Source organism: Garra rufa, chromosome 12 (genome assembly GCF_049309525.1).
Source record: "Garra rufa chromosome 12, GarRuf1.0, whole genome shotgun sequence".
NCBI classification, from domain to species: domain Eukaryota; kingdom Metazoa; phylum Chordata; class Actinopteri; order Cypriniformes; family Cyprinidae; genus Garra; species Garra rufa.
In genome coordinates this window covers 796,137-816,696 of record NC_133372.1, presented here as the reverse complement: position 1 = coordinate 816,696, position 20,560 = coordinate 796,137, and the positions used below count along the sequence as shown (strand labels likewise).

Below are 20,560 nucleotides of genomic sequence, written 5' to 3'. Positions count from 1 at the left end.
TGTGTAAGTGAGGATAGCAAAATAAAGTAAACTGCAACATATTATACCCAAACATTCTTCATGCAGTGGACTACCAATAAAATTGCTAAAAAAAAAATTGGGACCAAAAATTATTCATTTAAGTGGTTTTTCTTTAAATGCTAATGGAACCTTTTTACGCCACAGACTGACCAAAATCAAGCATTGTTTGGTAATTGCTCAACAAAGTATTGATCGTTGTGTGAATATTGTCAAACTTACAGTGGTCTGAATTTTTGTTTGATTGTAATCAATTATATTGCTTTCCGTCAAAGTTTTCTGACATTATCAAGAAGAATGTGTTTCCTGACAGTTTAACTTTGAGTTCTTGTCATACTTTATTATCATTTTCTAAACTATAGCGAATAAACTGCGATAACATGAGAAATGTTGAAGGAGTCCGAATACATTTTGGTTTGGCTGTAATGCCTCATTTGCGTGCTTGTATAACATGACAGAAAACCTGCAATGTTTGCAGAATATTTGCAATTCTTATTGTAATCAATCACGGTGATATCTTTTTTTTTTTTTTTTTTTTTTTTTTTACCCTATTCACATTTTGTGTCTTGCCTTAATTCAGAAGAATGTATTTATCTATGTGAACTTGACAAGCTTTAATCAAGCAACACACACTGGGACCAATTACTCACCTATCGTCTGAAAAAAGAAAGAAATAATATTGGACCTGACATTGATTTGACACGCAACAGAACAAGAGAAGCACTTTATATTCAGTGATTGACTGAACCCAGCTGATTAATGGTCTTCTATAGCTTTAGTTTGGGGTTTGTGCTCATATAAAGGCTCAATGGCAGCAATCTGAGCTCTACCTTCATGATGCCGTTCCAGTTATCTCCTGTAGACACCTGGAAGAGGGTGAGGAACGCCATGCCGAAGTTTTCAAAAGTGGCGTGACGACTCATGCCTTCACACGGATATTCAACATTACACACTGAAACAACAGAGAAAAACATCAGATGACTTACAACATCTTCATTCAAATGTGAATTAATCACATTTTAAATTTCTTCATATGTGGGTCAAAGACGTTAAGATGTCCACGTCAAAAGAAATTTATAAAAAATGATTTTGTGTCCATTGAAAGCACATTAAATGTAAGTATATTGCCTACTTTTAAGGTTTCAAATCAGTTTTTGGAGAATAAAATGTCCAAATTTGGTTGAAATAATGTTGTCATTCAGTGTAACAATATTTAAGTAAAAATTAAAACAAAATGCTTATTCTGACTTATTAAAATATATAAAAGAATACGGGAACATTTAAAATTGTATTGTTTTAAATGAGTTAAAAAATCTTACTGACAAATGGGCAAAACCTAGGATAGTGGCAAATTTAAAACATCCAGTATTACCACTAATTAGTATTTGGGGTGAAAGAAATTTGTCTTTTAATATGTCAAATTGATTTTTTTTGTGGTAAATATATGCCTGATAAGATTATTACATTGAATGACATTTTAGTTGGTGAATTCTGCAAATTAGGGGAAAAGTGTATGAGATTTATTTTTTGCTCGGAAAAACAAAAACAAAAAAGCAATTAAATTAAACAGAAAACTTTGTAATATTTTTTGAAAAACAACAACAACGTAAAGCAGTATTACACTTATTGTTCTTATGCTTAAACCCTTTTTTCGTCTCTGAACCATGTTTAAAATTGCTGTGTTTTCTGAAAGAAGTCTCATCTGCTCACCAAAGCTGCATTTACTTGATCAAAAATATTGTGAAATAGTGAAATATTATTGCATTTTAAAATAGCTGTTTTCCATATGAATATCTGCTAAAATGTAATTTATTTCTGCGATCAAAGCTGAATTTTCAGCATCATTACTGCAGTCTTGAGTGACACATGATATTTCTGAAATCATTCTAATATGATGATTTGCTGTTTAAGAAACAGTTCTAGTGATCATCAATGTTGAAAACAGTTGTGCTGCCCAATATTTATGGAAACCGTCGTACATTTTTGTTTTTAGGATTCACAGATGAATAGAAAGGTCAAAAGAACAGCATTTATATGACATGTCTTTACTGTCACTTTTGATCAATCTAATGCATCCTTGATGAATAAAAGTGCTGCAAGCAGATCATGAGGTGCTTTAGGACAGAAAAATAAAAGATTTCCTCTCACCCAGTTCTCCAAACAGCTCGACTCCGAGTGCAGCGTAGATGAAGAACAGCAGAACGAAGAGCAAACCCAGATTCCCCACCTGAACAAAACACACACAGCCATCAAGAGTGTTTGTGTATCGGTCGTGCGTCGCAGAGCTCATCTCCAGCACTAAAGCGGCCGTCAGCACGCAGAATGAAAGTCATTTAATTCCCAGAATGAGGTTTGTGCTGGTCAGGCTGTGTGATCATGCGTTCACAGCTGCTTTATTGCTTATATTCAAGGTTAATTCCTTTCCATTAGACGTGCCGGAAGCCCATCTGAGCCCAGCCAGAGACGGACGCCGTGAGCTCAAGAAAACAAACGCTTACTCACATTATTCCTCAAATGCACAAAGTGGTTTTATATAAATATGGAGTTTAAATCACATGAATTAAGCTACTATTGACACATTTACAGGACTGAAGTGTGATCATCAGTGCAGTTACTCTAGTGAAAGGAGGTTTGTAGATCGACGCCATCTGTTTAATGTGTTTCTGAGTGTGAAATGAGTCACGCGTCGCACACGAGAGCCGCTCACAGCCGTGTTGAACACTCAATGACTCTTGAAACGACATGATGAGAGCCCGTCTAACGCTTCATTCACACAACAGACACTTCTTTAGGAATGAATCATGCAAATAAATCCAGTGTTGGGAAAGTTACTTTTAATATTTTTTTAAATATTTTTATTTTTTTTTATATTTCTGGTTTTTTTTTGTGAGTGAGATGAATTAATGCATGTTCACATTTATTCTAGACAGTGTTGGGAAAGTTTCTTTTAAAAGTAATGCATTACAATATTGAGTTACTCCCTAAAAAAGTAACTAATTACGTTACTTAGTTACTTTTTACAGAAAGTAATGCGTTACGTTACTTTTGCGTTACTTTTTAAATCTGGGCAGGGCTTGCTTCTTTATTTTTAATACAAAAAGTTGTATTTTTGTCAAATGTAAAAGCCTTTTTACAGCAAAAGCCTCAGGCTTAGAGAAAAGTAAATTGTCGTCTGTACAGTAGACCGCAGAAGAACAAATGTCAACTCTTCAGCAATAAAAAAGAAAAACAAATGTAAGATTATCTCGAGTAATTTTTACTTATTAGTATGAATGAATTGGATCATTGAAGGTTAATAAAATGGGATTAAATACATAAAGGATATTTGTATTGTTTAACATTTAATTATTGCAGGTTTGCATTGAATTTCACTGTTTATAATTGTTTTGAGGAATACAGTGTGTTTTTTTAGTGAGTGAGATGAATTAATGCATGTTCACATTTATTCTAGACATTGTTGAGGAAAGTTACTTTTAAAAGTAATGCATTACAATATCGAATGACTCCTTAAAAAAGTAACTAATTACGTTACTTAGTTACTTTTTATGGAAAGTAATGCGTTACATTACTTTTGCGTTACTTTTTAAATCTGGGCAGGGCTTGCTTGTTTGTTTTTAATATAAAAAAAGTTCTGTTTTTGTCAAATGTAAAAGCCTTTTCACAGCAAAAGTCTGTATGTATATATTAGTATGAATGAATTGGATCATCGAAGGTTAATAAAATGGGATTAAATACATAAAGGATATTTGTATTATTTAACATATTTAATTATTGCAGGTTTGTGTTGAATTTCACAGTTTTTTTTTCCATTTTGAGGAACACTGTATCTGTTTTTTAGTGAGTGAGATGAATTAATGCATGTTCACATTTATTCTAGAACTAAAGTAACATCTTAGGAGAGCTTTTAATCAATAAATAAGGGAAAAAGTAAGTGGCGTTTGTGTGTGTACCTGTGGTAAGGCCTGCACCACGGTATCGAGCAGCGCTCTCATTCCTGTGGCCATCTTCAGCAACTTCAGAACTGTGAAATTAAGACAAAAACACACTGAATGTCACGGGAGAGACAGAAACATCTCAGAGAATTTCAGTCTGAGTCTCTCTCTAAATGAAGATCACACTGCAACATCAGAACTGAGATGAGAGAGACACTGATGGAGGTTTGAGCTGCAGGACTGTTTCAGATCAGCCTGAGATCGATTGAGTTTCCTGCTTCACTACTGCTCACACACTTCTGTTGATTTCACTTCAGATTTTCATCTCAGCAGTGATTAAAAATGCTGAAACGCTGTAATACAGGCTCCAGCGCTGAAATACATCAGTCAGATCACGGTACATTACCTCTCAGACTTCAGTTTATGCTCTTTCATACAGACTTTTAAGTCATTTAATCCATTTCCACAATGAAAAAAATGCTGTAGGATTTAACACTTTACTAAAAGCCTTTATATACAATGCATTATATCATGCAAAATTAATTAAACACTGTTATGCATTTTATTATTCACTGAATGATCTCATGAATAATTGTAAACACATTTATAATATATTAGAAATGTATCCATTTATTTGTTACATATATGCATTAAATTAAATGAATTAAAACACAACAAGCAACCAGTGTCAGGTGTAACATGAAATCTGCAAATATTAGCTTTGGATACAATTATTTGTGACCCTGGAGCACAAAACCAGTCTTAAGTAGCACAGGTTTATTTGTAGCAACAGCCAAAAATACATTGTATGGGTCAAAAAATATTGATTTTCTTTTATGCCAAAAGATATTAAGTAAAGATTTTTTATATTCCATGAAAATATTTTGTAAATTTCCTACCCTAAATATGTCAAAACTTATTTTTAATTAGTAATATGCATGGCTAAGAATTTCATTTGGACAACTTTAAAGGTATTTTCTCAATATTTAGAATTTTTTTTGCACCCTCAGATTTCAGATTTTCATATTCCTCAGCCAGGTATTGTCCTATCCTAACATAAATCAATGGAAAGCTTTTTCAAAACATTGACACATACTACTGGTTTTGTGGTCCAGGGTCACATTTATGAAAATATGTAATCTATAAATGCCTTTATAATACATACAAGCTTTGAGCTTGCCATAAATTTCACAAATAATTACCAAAGTAACAACAAGAAACACACCAAATTATCATACTATTTTATACTAATAATATGCTATTTTCTTGTAAAATGTACTACAATGATTTTTATTTATTGAAAAAAAAAACTTTTTACAGTGTAAATTTAATGAAAAATTTTATTTTTGTCTTTATTTATTTTGGTTAGAATTGCTTATAAAATTTATTTTTATTTTTAATTTTTTTCAAAAATATCTTAATTAGTAGTTTTTCCAAACAAAACGATGAACGTCCATCAGATCAGTCTAGAAAAGGTGGTCTCACATTATATATATTTTTTAAATAGCATCTGAATGAACATAAAACCAATTTAAAGTACATCCACATGAAACATTATCTAGTCAAAATTGTCGAGTCCAAATTGCATTTAATACCTAGAAGCTCCTGAGGTTTTCCACCTTATGAATTTTAATTACATAAATGATTTTAAAATTGAGTTTGGCATGTTTTTATCTCTGAATTCCCGCCGCTGTATAAAAGGAGAGTGTTGACGCTCACCGCGGGCGATGCGCAGGACCCTCATGATTCGGATGATGGTGGGATTGATGGGAAGCGAAGCGTTTATTTCAATCTCCTCCAGAGTGATTCCCATCACAGACAGCAGAACGATGGCCAGATCCAGCTGATTCCATCTGCAGACACACAAACACCATCACGCGGGAGATCCTCTGAAAGCGCTGTTATGTCAGAAACCGCTGACGTGTGCTCACCTGTCTTTAAAGAAGCGTCTGAAGCCGAACGCGATGAGCTTCAGCGTGGCCTCCACCACAAACGTGGAGCTGAAGAAGTAGTTGCAGTATTTCAGAGCTGCGTCCAACGACTGAGAGAAACCAGAGAGAAGAAACTCAACACGGATCTTTACTTTAGATTTAATGTCATTAACAGATGAACAAACACTGCAGAGCTTTATTGAGGATGAATGCTTTTTCAAGCAGTTTTCTGACAGTTGCACTGCAAAAAAAGACTGGAAACAAGACTAAAAACCTAAGTAAGAAAAGCATTTTTTTAGATTTTTTGTCTCATTTTCAGCGAAAATATCTAAACATTCTTAAATTAAGAAGGATTTTCTAGACGAGTAAAAATTGTCTTGTTTTCAGAAAAAGCAAGTCAAAATTAAGTGCATTTTTGCTTGAAACAAGCAAAATAATTTGCTAATGGGGTAAGAAAAATAATCTTATTTAAAAACAGAAAACAAGATTATTTTTCTTACCCTAGTGGCAGATTATTTTGCTTGTTCTAAGCAAAAACTCACTTCATTTTGACTTGTTTTTTTTTTCTGGAAAAAAAAAGAAAATAATTTTTACTTTAACTAAAACCTTTTTTGATTTGAGTATTTTTAGATATTTTGGCTGGAAACAAGACAAACAATCTAAATAAGTAAACTGATTCATTTCATTACTGTTGTGAATTATTATTGCATGTTTAATCTGAGTCTTTGCACATCACTTGGATTACAGTAGATGCTCCTCAGAGTCACTAGACTCTAAATAAACCAGCAGATAAACACAAGATTCAATTATTGAGCCTCATTCATGAAACACCAGCAGAATAATTGTGTGGAAATCAATCACAAAGCCATTCTGATGTAAATTTCTGCATTCATTCAAGTGCTTGTGTTTTCCAAACATTAACTGGTGCAAAACAATTTCACACCTGCGGCTGAACACAAGAAACTGCTGTTAAACATCTGAACGCTTTGTGTTCTGTTGACTATTAGCACATTTTTCATAACTACTTGAATTTAAGTCAGCTTTATTGGCATGACAATCAGAGTCTAGTGTTGACAAAACATATTAGGGTTATGTAAATATAATGTTTTGTTAATAATTAAAATAATATTAATATTTAAAAGTGAAAATAAATTTAATTTGTAAACAAAATTTAATTGAAAGCAGCAAAAATGCACGCTGACGGAAGCAATCGACTACATCTACACCACCGCTCAAAAATTTGGGATCAGTAAAAAAATTTATTTTCGATTATTTTTTTTTTTAAGTCTCTTAAGCTCCTCAAAGATCTGTTTATTTGATCAAACATACAGACAAAAGGGAATATTATTGCAATTCAAAATAACAGTTCTTTATTTTAATATACTTTATAATACTATTTATTTCTGTGATGCAAAGCTGAATTTTCATCAGCCATTACTCCAGATCCTTCAGAAATCCTTCTAATATGCTGATTTATTATTTTTATTATCAAAGTTATTAACAGTTGTGCTGCTTAATATTTTTTTGGAACCTGTGATACTTGTTCAGGATACTTCTTTCAGAAAAAAAATAGCATTTATTCAAAATAGAAAGAAGAAAAAGAGAGAAAAATGTACTGACCCCAAACTTTGAACAAGGTGTTTGTTACAAAAGTTTTCTATTTTAAATAAATGCTGTTCTTTTTAACCTTTTATTGATCAAAGAATCCTGAAAAAAATACCACAGGTTAAAACAAAAAAGTTTCCAACACTGAAAATAAATCAGCGTATTAGAATGATTTCTGAAGGATCATGTGACACTGAATACTGGAGTAACGATGCTGAAAATTCAGCTTTGCATCACAGGAATATATTATATTTTAATGCATATTAAAATAGAAAACCACTATTTTAAATTGCATTAATATGTCACAATATTGCATTATTTTTCTGTATTTTTAATTAAATAAATGCTGCTTTGATGAGCAGAAAAGTCAAATTTAAAAAGCATTAAAAATCTACCTGATCTCAAGCTTTTGAGCGGGAGTGTATGTTTTGATCATAGATCTGAATCCAATCCAGATGAGTGCAAAAATGCCACTTTTTCCACTTTTTTGTTCAAAATGTTGCTAACCCACATTCAAAAAAAAAATGAGAATACATACAAATACATAGAACTAAATATTCTGGGAGCCATTAATGCTTTTGTTGATTGGGTCATGTGACGGTGCTGCTCACCTTTGGTTGGTTGTAGTGCTCCAGGCTCATGGTGACCACATTGATGCAGATGATGAGGGTGATGAAGAGGTCCAGATAGTGACTGGTGCAGAAGGAGTGAATCATCAGCCGAACGCGGCCGTACGAGGAGTAATACGGCAGCCGCTGGGCCTCTGAACACAAACACAATTACTGTTAACCTCATCATTTATTTCACCTGCACTGCTGCGATTGTGAGCTGAAGCTCTGACAGAAATCACACGCTGATATTTCACTGACGGACAGAGTGATGGATGGATGTAAATGAGGGAGGAGGCCGTGAGATGATGCATGGGAGGAGGAAGAGGAAACAATGGGGTCAGCGGTGATGAATGTGGCCCTGGATCTCAGGAGAAGAAGAAAAGACGAAGAACGAGGAAGAACACGAGAGATAAACGAGTGAGAGCAGCAGATGAGCGTGAAAGAGATGAAGAAAAATGAGGAAGAAGAGAAGCGAACGAGAGCAGAGGGACGATGGAGATGGATTGAGCGGAGAATAGATGAGAAACCAATGAGACGTTGAAGCTCCTGTGCATGGTCTTACTGCGCCTCCTCTTCTCCAGGCGCTTCAGCCGCTTCTCCTCCCGCCGCCGCGCCTCCTCCACCTCCTGATGCTGACGACACTTGTGGAAGTTCTCCACCACCACACCGACAAACATGTTCAACACGAAGAAGCTGACGATCAGCAGGAAGGAGATGAAGTACAGCAGCATCCAGGGGTTGTTATTGATGACAGGCTGAACAGAAATAAAAGAAAACACTCAATGCTGATAAATACTGATAATATTACACAGAAATAAACTATAGTTGAAGAGTTTGTTTTAAGAAATTAGTAGTTCTATTCATCAAGGATGCAATAAAATGATCAAAAGTGACATTTTTAACCCTCTGGGCCTCTTCGTTTAGGAGTTACCAAAGTGACTGAAGCCTTAACCCCTTCACTGTCACTGTCCACTTTGTGGGCCGCCCAAGTTTACTTCACCATTTTGCAAATAAATCCTAATCTAATCATGACAAACTATATATCACTGGAAAGGTAAGGCTTCCTAATAGATATTTGACTTTTTTGTGTTACAAATTATGTAGGAAAAATAATAGATTAATTTATGACAATAGTGCACCTCAAAAATCTACTTCCTAACAGGAGTTAGACTTCCTCGTTGCCTTTTTTTCTATTAAACTTTAGAAATCATAAGAAATATTATATCAGTTGAAAACTTAAAATCTAAAAAAAAATCATCCTTTGAAAGCCATTTTAAAATCAGAGATTGCATTAGCATTATGAAAAATTTCCATCAAAGTCATAATTTAAAATGTTTTCATTCATGAATTATAAAAAAAAAATAGGTTTGAATTCTTCATTTTCACATCTCTGTTAAAAAATGGGAGTCACAGTTAAAGTTTAAAGGGTTAAAAAGTAACTTTTTTTCTTCAGGAAAATCAATGAAATACATTAACCCAGAGGGTTAATGTTTCAAATATATGCTGTTCTTTTGAAATTGATATTCATCTGTGAATCCTGAAAAATAAAATGTTTGATGTTACCATAAAAATATTGGGCAGCACAACTGTTTTTAACATTAATAATAAGCAAGAATGTTTCTTGAGCAGCAAATCAGTATATTAGAATGATTTCTGAAGGATCATGTGACACTGAAGACTGAAGTAATGATGCTGAAAATTCAACTTTGATCACAGAAATAAATTACATTTTAACAGATATTCACATAGAAAACAGCTATTTTAAATTATAATATTATTTCACAATTTTACTGTATTTTTGATCACATTAATGCAGCTTTTGGAGAGCAAAAGAGACCAAAGATTTTTTTAAAGGCGTATACGTGTGTGCATGTGTGTTTTACCTGCTGGTTGATCCCGACAGCGTCCAGACCATGGTACATGATATTTACCCATCCATCTTTAGACGCCAACACAAACAGTGACATCAGAGCCTGAAATGGAGAACCAACAAACAAACACACATTCATTTCCTCTACAGCACTGAACTGATGGATGGATTTCTAAAGCTAACAAATAAATCTTTCCTCACAGATGACCATGAGGTTCCTGATGGTCCGATTTCAACTGACGATTAAAAACAATGCTTGAAATCTCAGTGAAGAAACCAGATACAAAAGTTTGTCAAACTTTAAGTTGGCTTGAAAAAGCCTGATCAGAAAGTGTGAAAAAGTTTAAACTCTTTTAAAAAGTTTTAAAAATTGCAGAAATTGTATGGTTTTTAGTCCAAAAAAGATTGAAGTTTAAAATAGTTTTTGAAAGCTTTGAAGGCAATACAGTCTGTCAGATGGACGGATGGATAAATGGGTAAAGCATATGACTTGCATGTATCTAACATGATTAACCAGTTAGACAGACAGATAGATATAAAGGAGGAGATCCAACGGAGATCTGATTATCATAGAAATGAAATCACGACTGAATATTTTGATCACACACTCCTATGATGCACCATAAATGATGAAAGTTCTCCTCGACAATCTAAAACCAATCATATGTTTTGTATAAGTATGAATGTTGAACTAATATGTAAAGATATTCTTTTTAACTTCTATCATTTCTAAAATATATGTCTTCTGTTATGAATGCTGTTAAATTTAGAGGAACTTTCACTCCATAACAAAAAATACATGTTTACAGCATTTTTTTATGTTGCTTGACCTGTTGCAACCTAGTGACATACGACTTATTTCCCTGAAAATATGGCAATCAGCTACTGCAAGTCTATAGCATATTCACAATGCATCATGGGATAGTACTTCATAACATGTAGTTTTAAAGCTCTGTCTGTGTCTTTGTTGTTTTTAATTAAATTTTTCTTCAAATAAAAATCTGTTTGGATTGTGGCTTAAAAATCTTTATTGAAGAGTATTTTGATTATTTTTAAGAAGGGAATGAATGGGGAGAAAACAAACACTTGTGGAAAAAAACACTTGTGTCTGCTCACTGTTCTAGTCATCAGTGGAAAAAGTCTGACCCTCACCTGCCCCAGATTGTCAAAGTTGTACTTGTGATGAACCCAGCGGTAATTGGCAGAGAGACAGTCGGATTTATTGGTGACGTTCTTCACATCCAAACCCACACAGTAATAGAACTTCCCTTTGAAGAGCTGTTGAGAAACACACACACACACACACACACACAAACACACACACACACACACACACACACACACACACACACACACACACACACACACACACACACACACACACACACGCACACACACAATGAAATCAGTGTCTGACGAAGCAGGGCAAGAGATCAGCGTCAACTGAACATGAGATGAACCTGAACTCCCAGGATGCCAAAGATGATGAAGAAAGCACAGCAGATGAGGACGATGTTTCCGATGGGCTTCAGCGACGTGATCAGAGTCTCCACCACCAGCTTCAGGCCTGGAGCTCGACTGATCACCCTGACAAACACAAACAACACACAACCTCAGAGACTTAATCCTTGTTTTGTTCAAATCCGTGTTCTGGGTTAAAATGAACCTAATTAAATTCAATACAATAAAAAATAATAATAATACTAAGCAACATATAACTGTTAAAACTGCATTTTCAACATTTGTATTGTAGAAATTTTTAATATTATAGAATTTTAAATAAATTATTCATTTTAAGTTGTGATTATTTTGGTTTATTTTTAAATATTTTTTTTTATCTGCGCTTTACTGACGCTCAAGCAGCAGTGTCATTAGCAATGTTAAGATCATGCATTTGATTCCCAGCAAAAATAACATGCATGAACCGATCAAAATGTACACAACGACACAATGTGCATTTCTTCAAATTAAAAGTGTCTGCCAAATGCATACATGCACACATTATATTGTTCAAAAAAACCTTAACAACATGCAAAACCATGACATTTCTGGATCATTTTTCCTTCTATAGCACTGCATGCAATACAGATGATTTCAAAGCATGGTCAAAAACGGTCAAAATCTGTCAAGAGTGTCAACACTTTGCAGACATGTTCATGACCCAAAATAAAACATCCTAGTCTAACTCAAATTGGGGACCAACTAAACAATATAATGGTTAAACATCATGATGATCGTGACTAATAATTCATTAGCACTGAATGGAACTGTAGACTGTTCTTCTGTTCTTCTGGACTAATTGGTTAAAGAAAGCCCTGATGAGGCTGTTTCAGGTTTTGACCTACATTAACTAATCAATTAATTCGCTGTTCACCTGAGCGGGCGTAACGTTCTCAGCAGTCTCAGCACCCGCAGGACGCCCAGGATCTTCGCTCCGCCCGCCATCGACACCACAATGTCAATCAGAGACACGAAAACAAGAAACCCATCCAGAACATTCCAGCTGCTGCGCAGATACGCACGATCTCCCAGATATAGACCCATAGAAACCACCTGAGACACACGAGACAGAAGGCAGATCAGCGATGATTCACAAAAGAAACAAAAGGGTTAAAGGGGTCATCGGATGCCCATTTTCCACAAGTTCATATGATTCTTTAGGGTCTTAATGAAAAGTCTATAATATACTTTGGTAAAAAATTCTCAATATTAGTGTAAAAAAACAGCCTTTTACCTTGTCAAAATCAGCTCTGCAAAATATCAACTCATTCTAAGACATGGTCCCTTTAAATGCAAATGAGCTCTGCTCACCCCGCCCCTCTCTGGGATTATGAGACGTAATGTTTACTTTAGCCGCATTTAGCAGCGAAACTTGCCAACAAGCAAATTATTAAGAAAAGCAATGCACAAAGATGCACAAAAAAAACAAACTTCTGCTTTGGGTGAAGCTGCATCAGGAACAATTTGCATGAACATAGATGGATATGTCAACCAGGACGAAAGTAACATTTCCCTCTGTGTCTTCGGTAAATGACGACTGCTATGTTCATTATTACATCCAACAAACGAACACCTCAATCTCTCAATCAGAGACATTCTTGTCTTCCTCTGCACCTGAGTCACACAATGGCAATCGGACTGTTTGAGCTCGGTGAGGGCGGGGCTAAGGTAAGGCGTTCATGTCAATCAACTATCGTGGGAGGGGCCTCTGTCTGTGTGTCATCACACCCACAAGAACCTGAGAATGACCTGATTTTAAAAAGCTAATATTACTTTTAAATATTAAAAAATACCACTGGGTGGATTTTTATCATTGTAGAGTGATTGTGTACTAAAACTACCAACACACATTAATGTTCAAACAACATGCAAAAGTTAGCTTTGCATCCGATGACCCCTTTAAATATACAGTAAACACAAACAAGCAGGAAATACATTTTCAGAGAATGAGTGCGTCACACAACCGCTCTCTGCTGGCATCTGTGCAATCTGACTAGATAGAAGTGAATTTGTGCTGAAATATCAGTTTGATGGACACAACCTTTCACACTGAGAGCTAAAGATATGTGGAGTGATTTCTTCTTTCTCAAGTCTTCTGCATGATTATACGGTAAGTTTAGGTGCGCTTTTTTTTTTTTACAGCTGTCTGCAGCGTATCAAGAGCAGACCCACGACCCTCCAAAGCAGCGCTGACATAGAGCAGGGTTTTCATTCTCTGAGTGGAAGAACCTTCTGCTCTGACAGCATCATCAGAGTTTTTACCGCGGTAAGGTCTGACAGGTACGAGAGAGAGAGAGAGAGAGAGAGAGAGAGAGAGAGACGTGCTGTGCCGCATTTGAAGCCGATTTCACATCAGAGACAGGAACCTACAGGACATCGACAGACTCTCTAACGCTTCAGAGCTATACTGACGACAGCACGGGAATGAGAACAAACTCCACTAACCACCCCAGCGCCGTACAACAGTCAAAGTGTGCTTTCAACTGCAAACATTTACTAGAATGATTACCCAGCATGCACAGCGAGTGTCTCCAGTGCTCTCATTGGCTCATTTGCTAACAAGGCTGATTTTAAAATGATCTAAATGAGCTGAATAATCAGCAGACAGCACCGCTGAGACACTGTAATGAACACTGTTTCTGCTGAACCGCCTCATCTCTGCGTGTGTGCGCTCATAGAGCAGACTGAATATTTAAACAGTTAGATTATGTGTTTTCTACAGAAGCAGCAGCTGAAACAACACAATCAGTTCAGATAAATAGTGCTAGCACTTTGCTTTACACTTCCCCCGAACACAGGTCAGACATTAACAGGGGCTTGGGGCAAAATGGCAACAAATTTGATAAAAAAAAGTCCATGCACAGTCAAAATAAATAATTTATTACGACTGTTGTGAATGAGTGTGGACTGCAGCATTAAAATTAGCGCTGGAGTTTTGTTCAGTGCACGCTCACTGCCTGAATTCTCTCATGAACAACAAAGTGCAGATGTACAGTCAATGTGAACAAGTGAGGACACCCTATTGAATTTCATGGTTTTCTGTATCAGGACATAATAAAAAATTATCTGGTCCTTAGCAGGTCTTAAAATTTGGAAAATAAATCCTCAGATAAATGTCATCACATGACATATCACACAGTGTCGTTATTTATTTAAGAAAAATACAGCCAAGAGGACAAGGCTATGTGTGACAAAGTTAGGACACCCTACAATATGAGTCAATCGCCTGTAGATCCAGTTTTAGCAGCAATAACTTGAAGCGTTCATTTTCTGTGTGACTTGAATTGTTCTGGAGGATTTTTGGACCACTTTTCTTTTCAACGCTGCTCCAGTTTATTAAGGTTTGTGGGCATTTGCTTATGCACACACAGCTCTCTACACAGCATTTGAGTCAGGATGAGCTCTGGACTGGGCTTTTGCAACACCTTGATTATTTTCAGCCATTCTGTTGTAGATTTTCTGGTGTGCTTGGGATCATTGTCCCGTTGCATGACCCAATTTTGACCCAACTTTAGCTGTCAGACAGATGCCCTCACATTTGACTCGAGAATTCATTTATAGAAGAGTTAATGGCCGACTCAATGACTGTGAGGTGCCCAGGTCCTGTAGCTACAAAACAACAAAACAAGAACATGTTTGTCTTTTGGTGTGAGGTGTTTGTGCTGATATGCATTATGGCCAAACATCTCCACTTCGGACTCGTCTGTTCAAAGGACATTATTCTAGAAGACTTGTTTTGTTCAGATGCAACTTTGCAGACCTAAACTGTGCTGCCATGTTTTTGTTTTGTTTTTTTAGATAGAAGAGGCTTTCCTTTGCCAAGGCTTCTAAACATGCCATTTTTGTCCCATATTTTTCTAATGGTATTGTCATGAACTTTATTCTTTAACATGTTAACTGAGGCCTGTAGAGTCTGAGATTTAGTTCTCGGGTTGTGTGCCATTTCTCTGATCTTGGGGTGAATTTTCTAGGATGTCCACTCCTGGAAGGAGAGGTGTCTGTTTTAAATGTCTTCCACTTTCAATAAACATCAAATTGTTTGGACATGGCCGTATTACTCTTCTCAGATTGATGGCAGCAACAAATGCTTCTCTAAGATGATTGCTGATGTCTTACCTCCTTGGCATTGTGTTAACACACACCTGAAGGCTCCAGACCAGCAAACTGCCAAAGCTTATGCTTTTATAGAGGCGCTCAAACTTGCTGATGATCAGTTCATCAAAGGTATTTACTGTACCCTCTTTATTCAAATGTTAACAGTAAGGGTGTTCTAACTTTGTCACACATGGCTTTTCCATTTTGGCTTTATGTTTGTTCAATAAATAATAACACTGTGCAATTTGGCATGTGTTGTTGTCCATCTGAGGTTTTGTTTTCCAAATTTTAAGACCAGCCAAGGACCATATGTTATATGATGTCCTGATACGGAAAACCATGAAATTCAATAGAGTGTCCTAACTGTTTCTCATGACTGTACATGTGATAGAAGTGGAGATTTATTCATCATACAGTGTAGACAGCATCACTTATTGTTTTTATTAAATTGTGATTGTGCTAAATACAAATTCAGTTTTTTTTTTAAATATCTAATGACATGACACCCATATCTATCTATATCTACTTGCCTAAACAGGTGATCTTGTTGGTTCATAATGATGGCTAGAGTGTTCTGGTGGTGTTTTCTTCTTGTCTGGCAGTACTTAGTGATATATTGCAACCTCTAACACAGCGTTTGCGCCACGGGGTCCACCTCGGTCACTATGTCCCCTCACCTCTGGTGCCATCTCCGGAGTGGGCACCCTATTTTAGTCTGTACTGTCCTGGGAATATCTTAGATTTAAACAGATTAAAAGTTAAATGTTTTCATTTCGGTTCGTTCTTGGCCAAAAATATTTTTTCGTTCAGGTTCCAGAGCTAAGAACGGTAGAGCATTTAGAGAAGAATTCTAATAAAGCTTGTATTATATACTGCAATTGTATTTATCCATTAGATTTGTATATTTTTTTCCATTCTTGTTCTGTTCTAATTCGGCCTATTGTTAAATTTAAAGGATTTGTTGTAAATTGAGGGCACCCATCAACGCGCTTCATTCGGCTGCACTGCTGCGCGGGACTTACTCGAGAAGAATGTCTCTAAAAAAGTGTGGTAAATATAATAAAACTAAATACTTTTTAAAGATATGAAGGATGCAGTACTACTCTATAGGTACTCAAGATCACCATAAAATAATCTGATGAAACTGTGTGTGTTATGCCCCCTTTAACATTATTAGGCCTGAGATTATTGTTTCTGAGTAATAAAATATGACTTATACGGGACTTACCTTTTTTTTCTCTTAAAACCTTAAAATGTATTTTAGCATGTTTTAAAACATGTAGCAAACAAAAATAGGCAATGAATTGGTTAAAAATTGTTTCTGGTGGTTTTGTATTTCAGTCTTGATTGCAAATGTTTTTTTTTTTTTTATGCACAATGGATTCTGCCAGTTTAAACAAAAATCAGGCTTGTGTATTTACAACATCAATTACTACATTCTTTTTCAGAAATGGAATTAACCTTAAATGTTATTGTGTGTCTTTTCATATTTTTAGCTATATACAGAGCTTCCAGTAGGTTATTTTATGAAGCCGTCAACACTGGAATCTCCAACCACATGCAATCAGTTGACGAAAACCCTATTCATACATCAAGTAGGCTATGTGTTATTAAATTGTATACAGTGCATTGCGAAATTATTCATAACCCTTCATTTTTTTTCACATTTTGTTATGTTGCTGCCTTATGTTAAACTACTTTAAATTACCCCACATCAATCTACACTCCCTACTCCATAATGGCAAAGCAAAAAATAGTTTTTTTTATCATTTTTACAAATTTATTAAAAATAAAAAAAACTGAAAAGAGAGATTCATACACTTTTCTGGGACACTCAACATTTAGCTCAGGAGCATTCATATTGCTCTAGATGTTCCTACACTTGGAGTGGAGTTAAACTGTGGCAAATTCATTTGAATGAGTCTGATTTAGAAAGACACACACCTCTCAGAAAAGGTCTAACAGCTGAAAATGCAGATCAGAGCAAAAACCAAGATAACTGCCTGTAGAGCTCAGTGACAGACTTGCGTTAAGGCGATGATCTAGAGAAGAGTTCAGAAACAAATCTGCTGCATTGAAGGTTGACAGAAGCATTCTCCATAACGGAAGACGACTGGAACAACTAGGACTCTAGAAAATGTCCAAGCTGACAGAGATGGAGAGGTGAAAAGGTGAGGCAAAGAATGGCAGATAATTGCCAAATGCAGATGTGCAAAGATGCTCACATCAGACCCAAAAAGACTTGAGGCTGTAAAGCTGCTTCAACTATGGACTGAGTTAAGGGGATGAATACTTATGCAATGTACTTATTTCAGTGTTTTATTTTTAATACATTTGTAAAAATTATTAAAAAAAAAAACTATTTTTTCCTTTGCCATTATTATGGAGTATGGAGTGTAAATTGATGTGGGGAAAAACTAATTTAAAGCAGTTTAACATAATGCTGCAACAACAACAAAAAAAGTAACAAAAATGAAGGGGTGTGAATACTTTTGCAATGCACTGTATATATCAAATTATTTTATTTACAAGTTTCTTGTTTGTTTTTCCAGTTTTATTCATTGCATCTAAAAATACTTTGTCGACACATCTACTCCAGGAGATACATAATTTAGATCGAATAATATTCAGAAACAGTTTTTTTTTTTTTTTTTTTTTTAAGAAAAATGCAACTTGCATGCCCTTCACTTTTACTTCAGCAGTAGTAAATGTGAGGTGCTCAGATGAGACATTACCTTGACAGTCATCTCGGCCACAAAGATGGCAGTGAAAACATAGTTGGAAATGGTGAGGAAGACTCGCTCCTGATGGGAGATAAGGGAGAAAGACGGTCAAATAGTGAACAGAAACGGAACAAATGTTACAGCAGTGAGACACGACAGCAGCGGTGTGAGCTAATGATACAGCAGTGCTAGGAATGAGATGCGTGACTTTTACAGCGAGGTCAAATATCCTGTGATTATTATGTTGGAAATGTCACATTCACACAGCGGAACCGCTTCACTCATTCAACACCGATGAGACTCTACAGGACACTTGCTTGCTAGGGTGTTCTGGTGGTTGGTAGGGTGTGGAAAAGTCTTTACTATTGTGCATTTACAGGTTAGTATGTCTAAAACACTGTAGGATGTGATGCTACACCGTTACGCTCTCGTCTGACATTCAGATCTGAGCAGATCATTCAGGTGGAATTAAAGCCGGAGTTTCCCGTTCATTTCTCCCGTGTGAAGCTCAAGCGCTGATGTGACAGTATTCATGCGGAGCTGCCAATCCGTGTGTCACTACTGCCAGACGAGACTGACGAGTGTGAGGAAGAGTGAGGAAGCGTACCAGACTGCCCTGATGGATTCTGGGTCTCTCCAGAGCCACCGTGATGCAGTTGAGGAAGATGAAAGCCAGAACCACATAGTCAAAGAGCTTATGAGCGATGATCGTCTGACACAGCAGACGAAACCTGCAGACAGACAGACAGATCGTTTTTAAGTTAGTTTTCACTTTACAGTTGAAGTCAAAAGTTTACACCCCCTTTCAGAATTTGCAATATTTTACCCTAATAATAGGGATCATACAAAATGCATGTTATTGTTTATTTAGTACTGACCTGAATAAAATATTTCACAAAAAAATGTTTTTTCTTCTGGTGCATCAATGCATTTCAACCTTCTGTAATAGTTGCATATGAGTCCATCAGTTGTTCTCAGTGTGAAAAAAATGGATCTCAAAATCACAAGTCATTGTTGGAAAGGATTCAAATACACAAAAATGTTGGAAAACCAAAGAATTTGTGGGGCCTAATGGATTTTTCTGAAGAACAGCAGGCAGTTTAACTGTTCAGGACAAACAAGCTGTGGATCATTCAGGTAACAACACAGTATTAAGAATCAAGGGGATATAAACTTTTAACGGGGTCATTTTTATAAATTACACTATTATTTTCTCTTGTGGACTATATGTACTATTCTATGTGAAATATCTTATTCAGGTCAGTACTAAATAAAAAAATAACATGCATTTTGATTCCTCTTATTTTGGTAAAGACAGGTTCTGAAAAAGGGGCATGTACAATTTGGACCTCAACTGTACCTTAGTTTTGATATTTTCGAGGTCTTAAGGCTAACTGATGAAATTGTAACTTATACAGCATATCAAAACCTAATACTAAATTTAATTTGTGGACATTTTTATTTTAATTCATAACTAACAAAAACTGTCACCAATCACTGTTTTTTTTTTTTTTTTAAATGTCCTTTATCTGAAATAGTTTAAATAACAGTGCCCCCATCTGCAAAGTGTTTTACAGAAAGCCACATTTAACAACACCGATTATTTCACAGACACTCCTCAAAAAAAAAAAAAAAAAAGCAAGCTGCAAGATTTGCCTGCTTCTAAACACATCAAACAAAACTCCTGGCAAAATCCTGGACAGAAACCTCAGAATATCATCATAAATGATTGAATGATGAAAAGAAAGCCTTTTCGTCACACTGCACATTTATTAGTTGTATTTGTATATATACACACACACACACACACACATACACATACACACATATATACATATGTGACCCTGGACCACAAAACCAGTCATAAAGTTAAATTTGACAAAACTGAGATTTATACATCATCTGAAAGCTCAATAAATAAGCTTTCTATTGATGTATGGTTTGTTAGGATAGGACAATATTTGACTGAGATACATCTATTTGAAATCAGAAATCTGAGGATGCAAAACAATCAAAAAGACTGAGAAAATCACCTTTAAAGTTGTACAAATTAGGTTCTTAACAATGCATATTACAAATCAAAAATTACATTTTGATATGTTTACAGTAGGAATTTTACAAAAAATCTTCATGGAACATGAACTTTACTTAATTTCTTAATGATTTTTGGCATAAAAGAAAAATCAAAAATTTTGACCCATGCAATGTATTTTTGGCTATTGCTACAAATATACCCCAGCGACTTAAGACTGGTTTTGTGGTCCAGGGTCACATA

At 35.5% G+C, this 20,560-nt stretch overlaps 1 protein-coding gene across 1 annotated transcript in view; it reads right to left on the bottom strand.

Moving 5' to 3' along the window:
• cacna1ib (calcium voltage-gated channel subunit alpha1 Ib) overlaps nucleotides 1-20,560 on the bottom strand; it is a 93,386-nt gene that overhangs the window by 16,247 nt on the left and 56,579 nt on the right. Inside the window, exons 18-30 of the mRNA XM_073851710.1 lie at nucleotides 18,893-19,016; nucleotides 18,298-18,366; nucleotides 12,342-12,520; nucleotides 11,428-11,554; nucleotides 11,120-11,245; nucleotides 9,981-10,070; nucleotides 8,660-8,852; nucleotides 8,098-8,249; nucleotides 5,882-5,991; nucleotides 5,670-5,803; nucleotides 3,969-4,039; nucleotides 2,167-2,245; nucleotides 849-970 (exon numbers count right to left, since the gene is read on the bottom strand). Of these exons, the coding sequence (XP_073707811.1) occupies nucleotides 849-970; nucleotides 2,167-2,245; nucleotides 3,969-4,039; nucleotides 5,670-5,803; nucleotides 5,882-5,991; nucleotides 8,098-8,249; nucleotides 8,660-8,852; nucleotides 9,981-10,070; nucleotides 11,120-11,245; nucleotides 11,428-11,554; nucleotides 12,342-12,520; nucleotides 18,298-18,366; nucleotides 18,893-19,016 (1,576 nt within the window). The remainder of the gene's footprint in view (nucleotides 1-848; nucleotides 971-2,166; nucleotides 2,246-3,968; nucleotides 4,040-5,669; nucleotides 5,804-5,881; nucleotides 5,992-8,097; nucleotides 8,250-8,659; nucleotides 8,853-9,980; nucleotides 10,071-11,119; nucleotides 11,246-11,427; nucleotides 11,555-12,341; nucleotides 12,521-18,297; nucleotides 18,367-18,892; nucleotides 19,017-20,560) is intronic.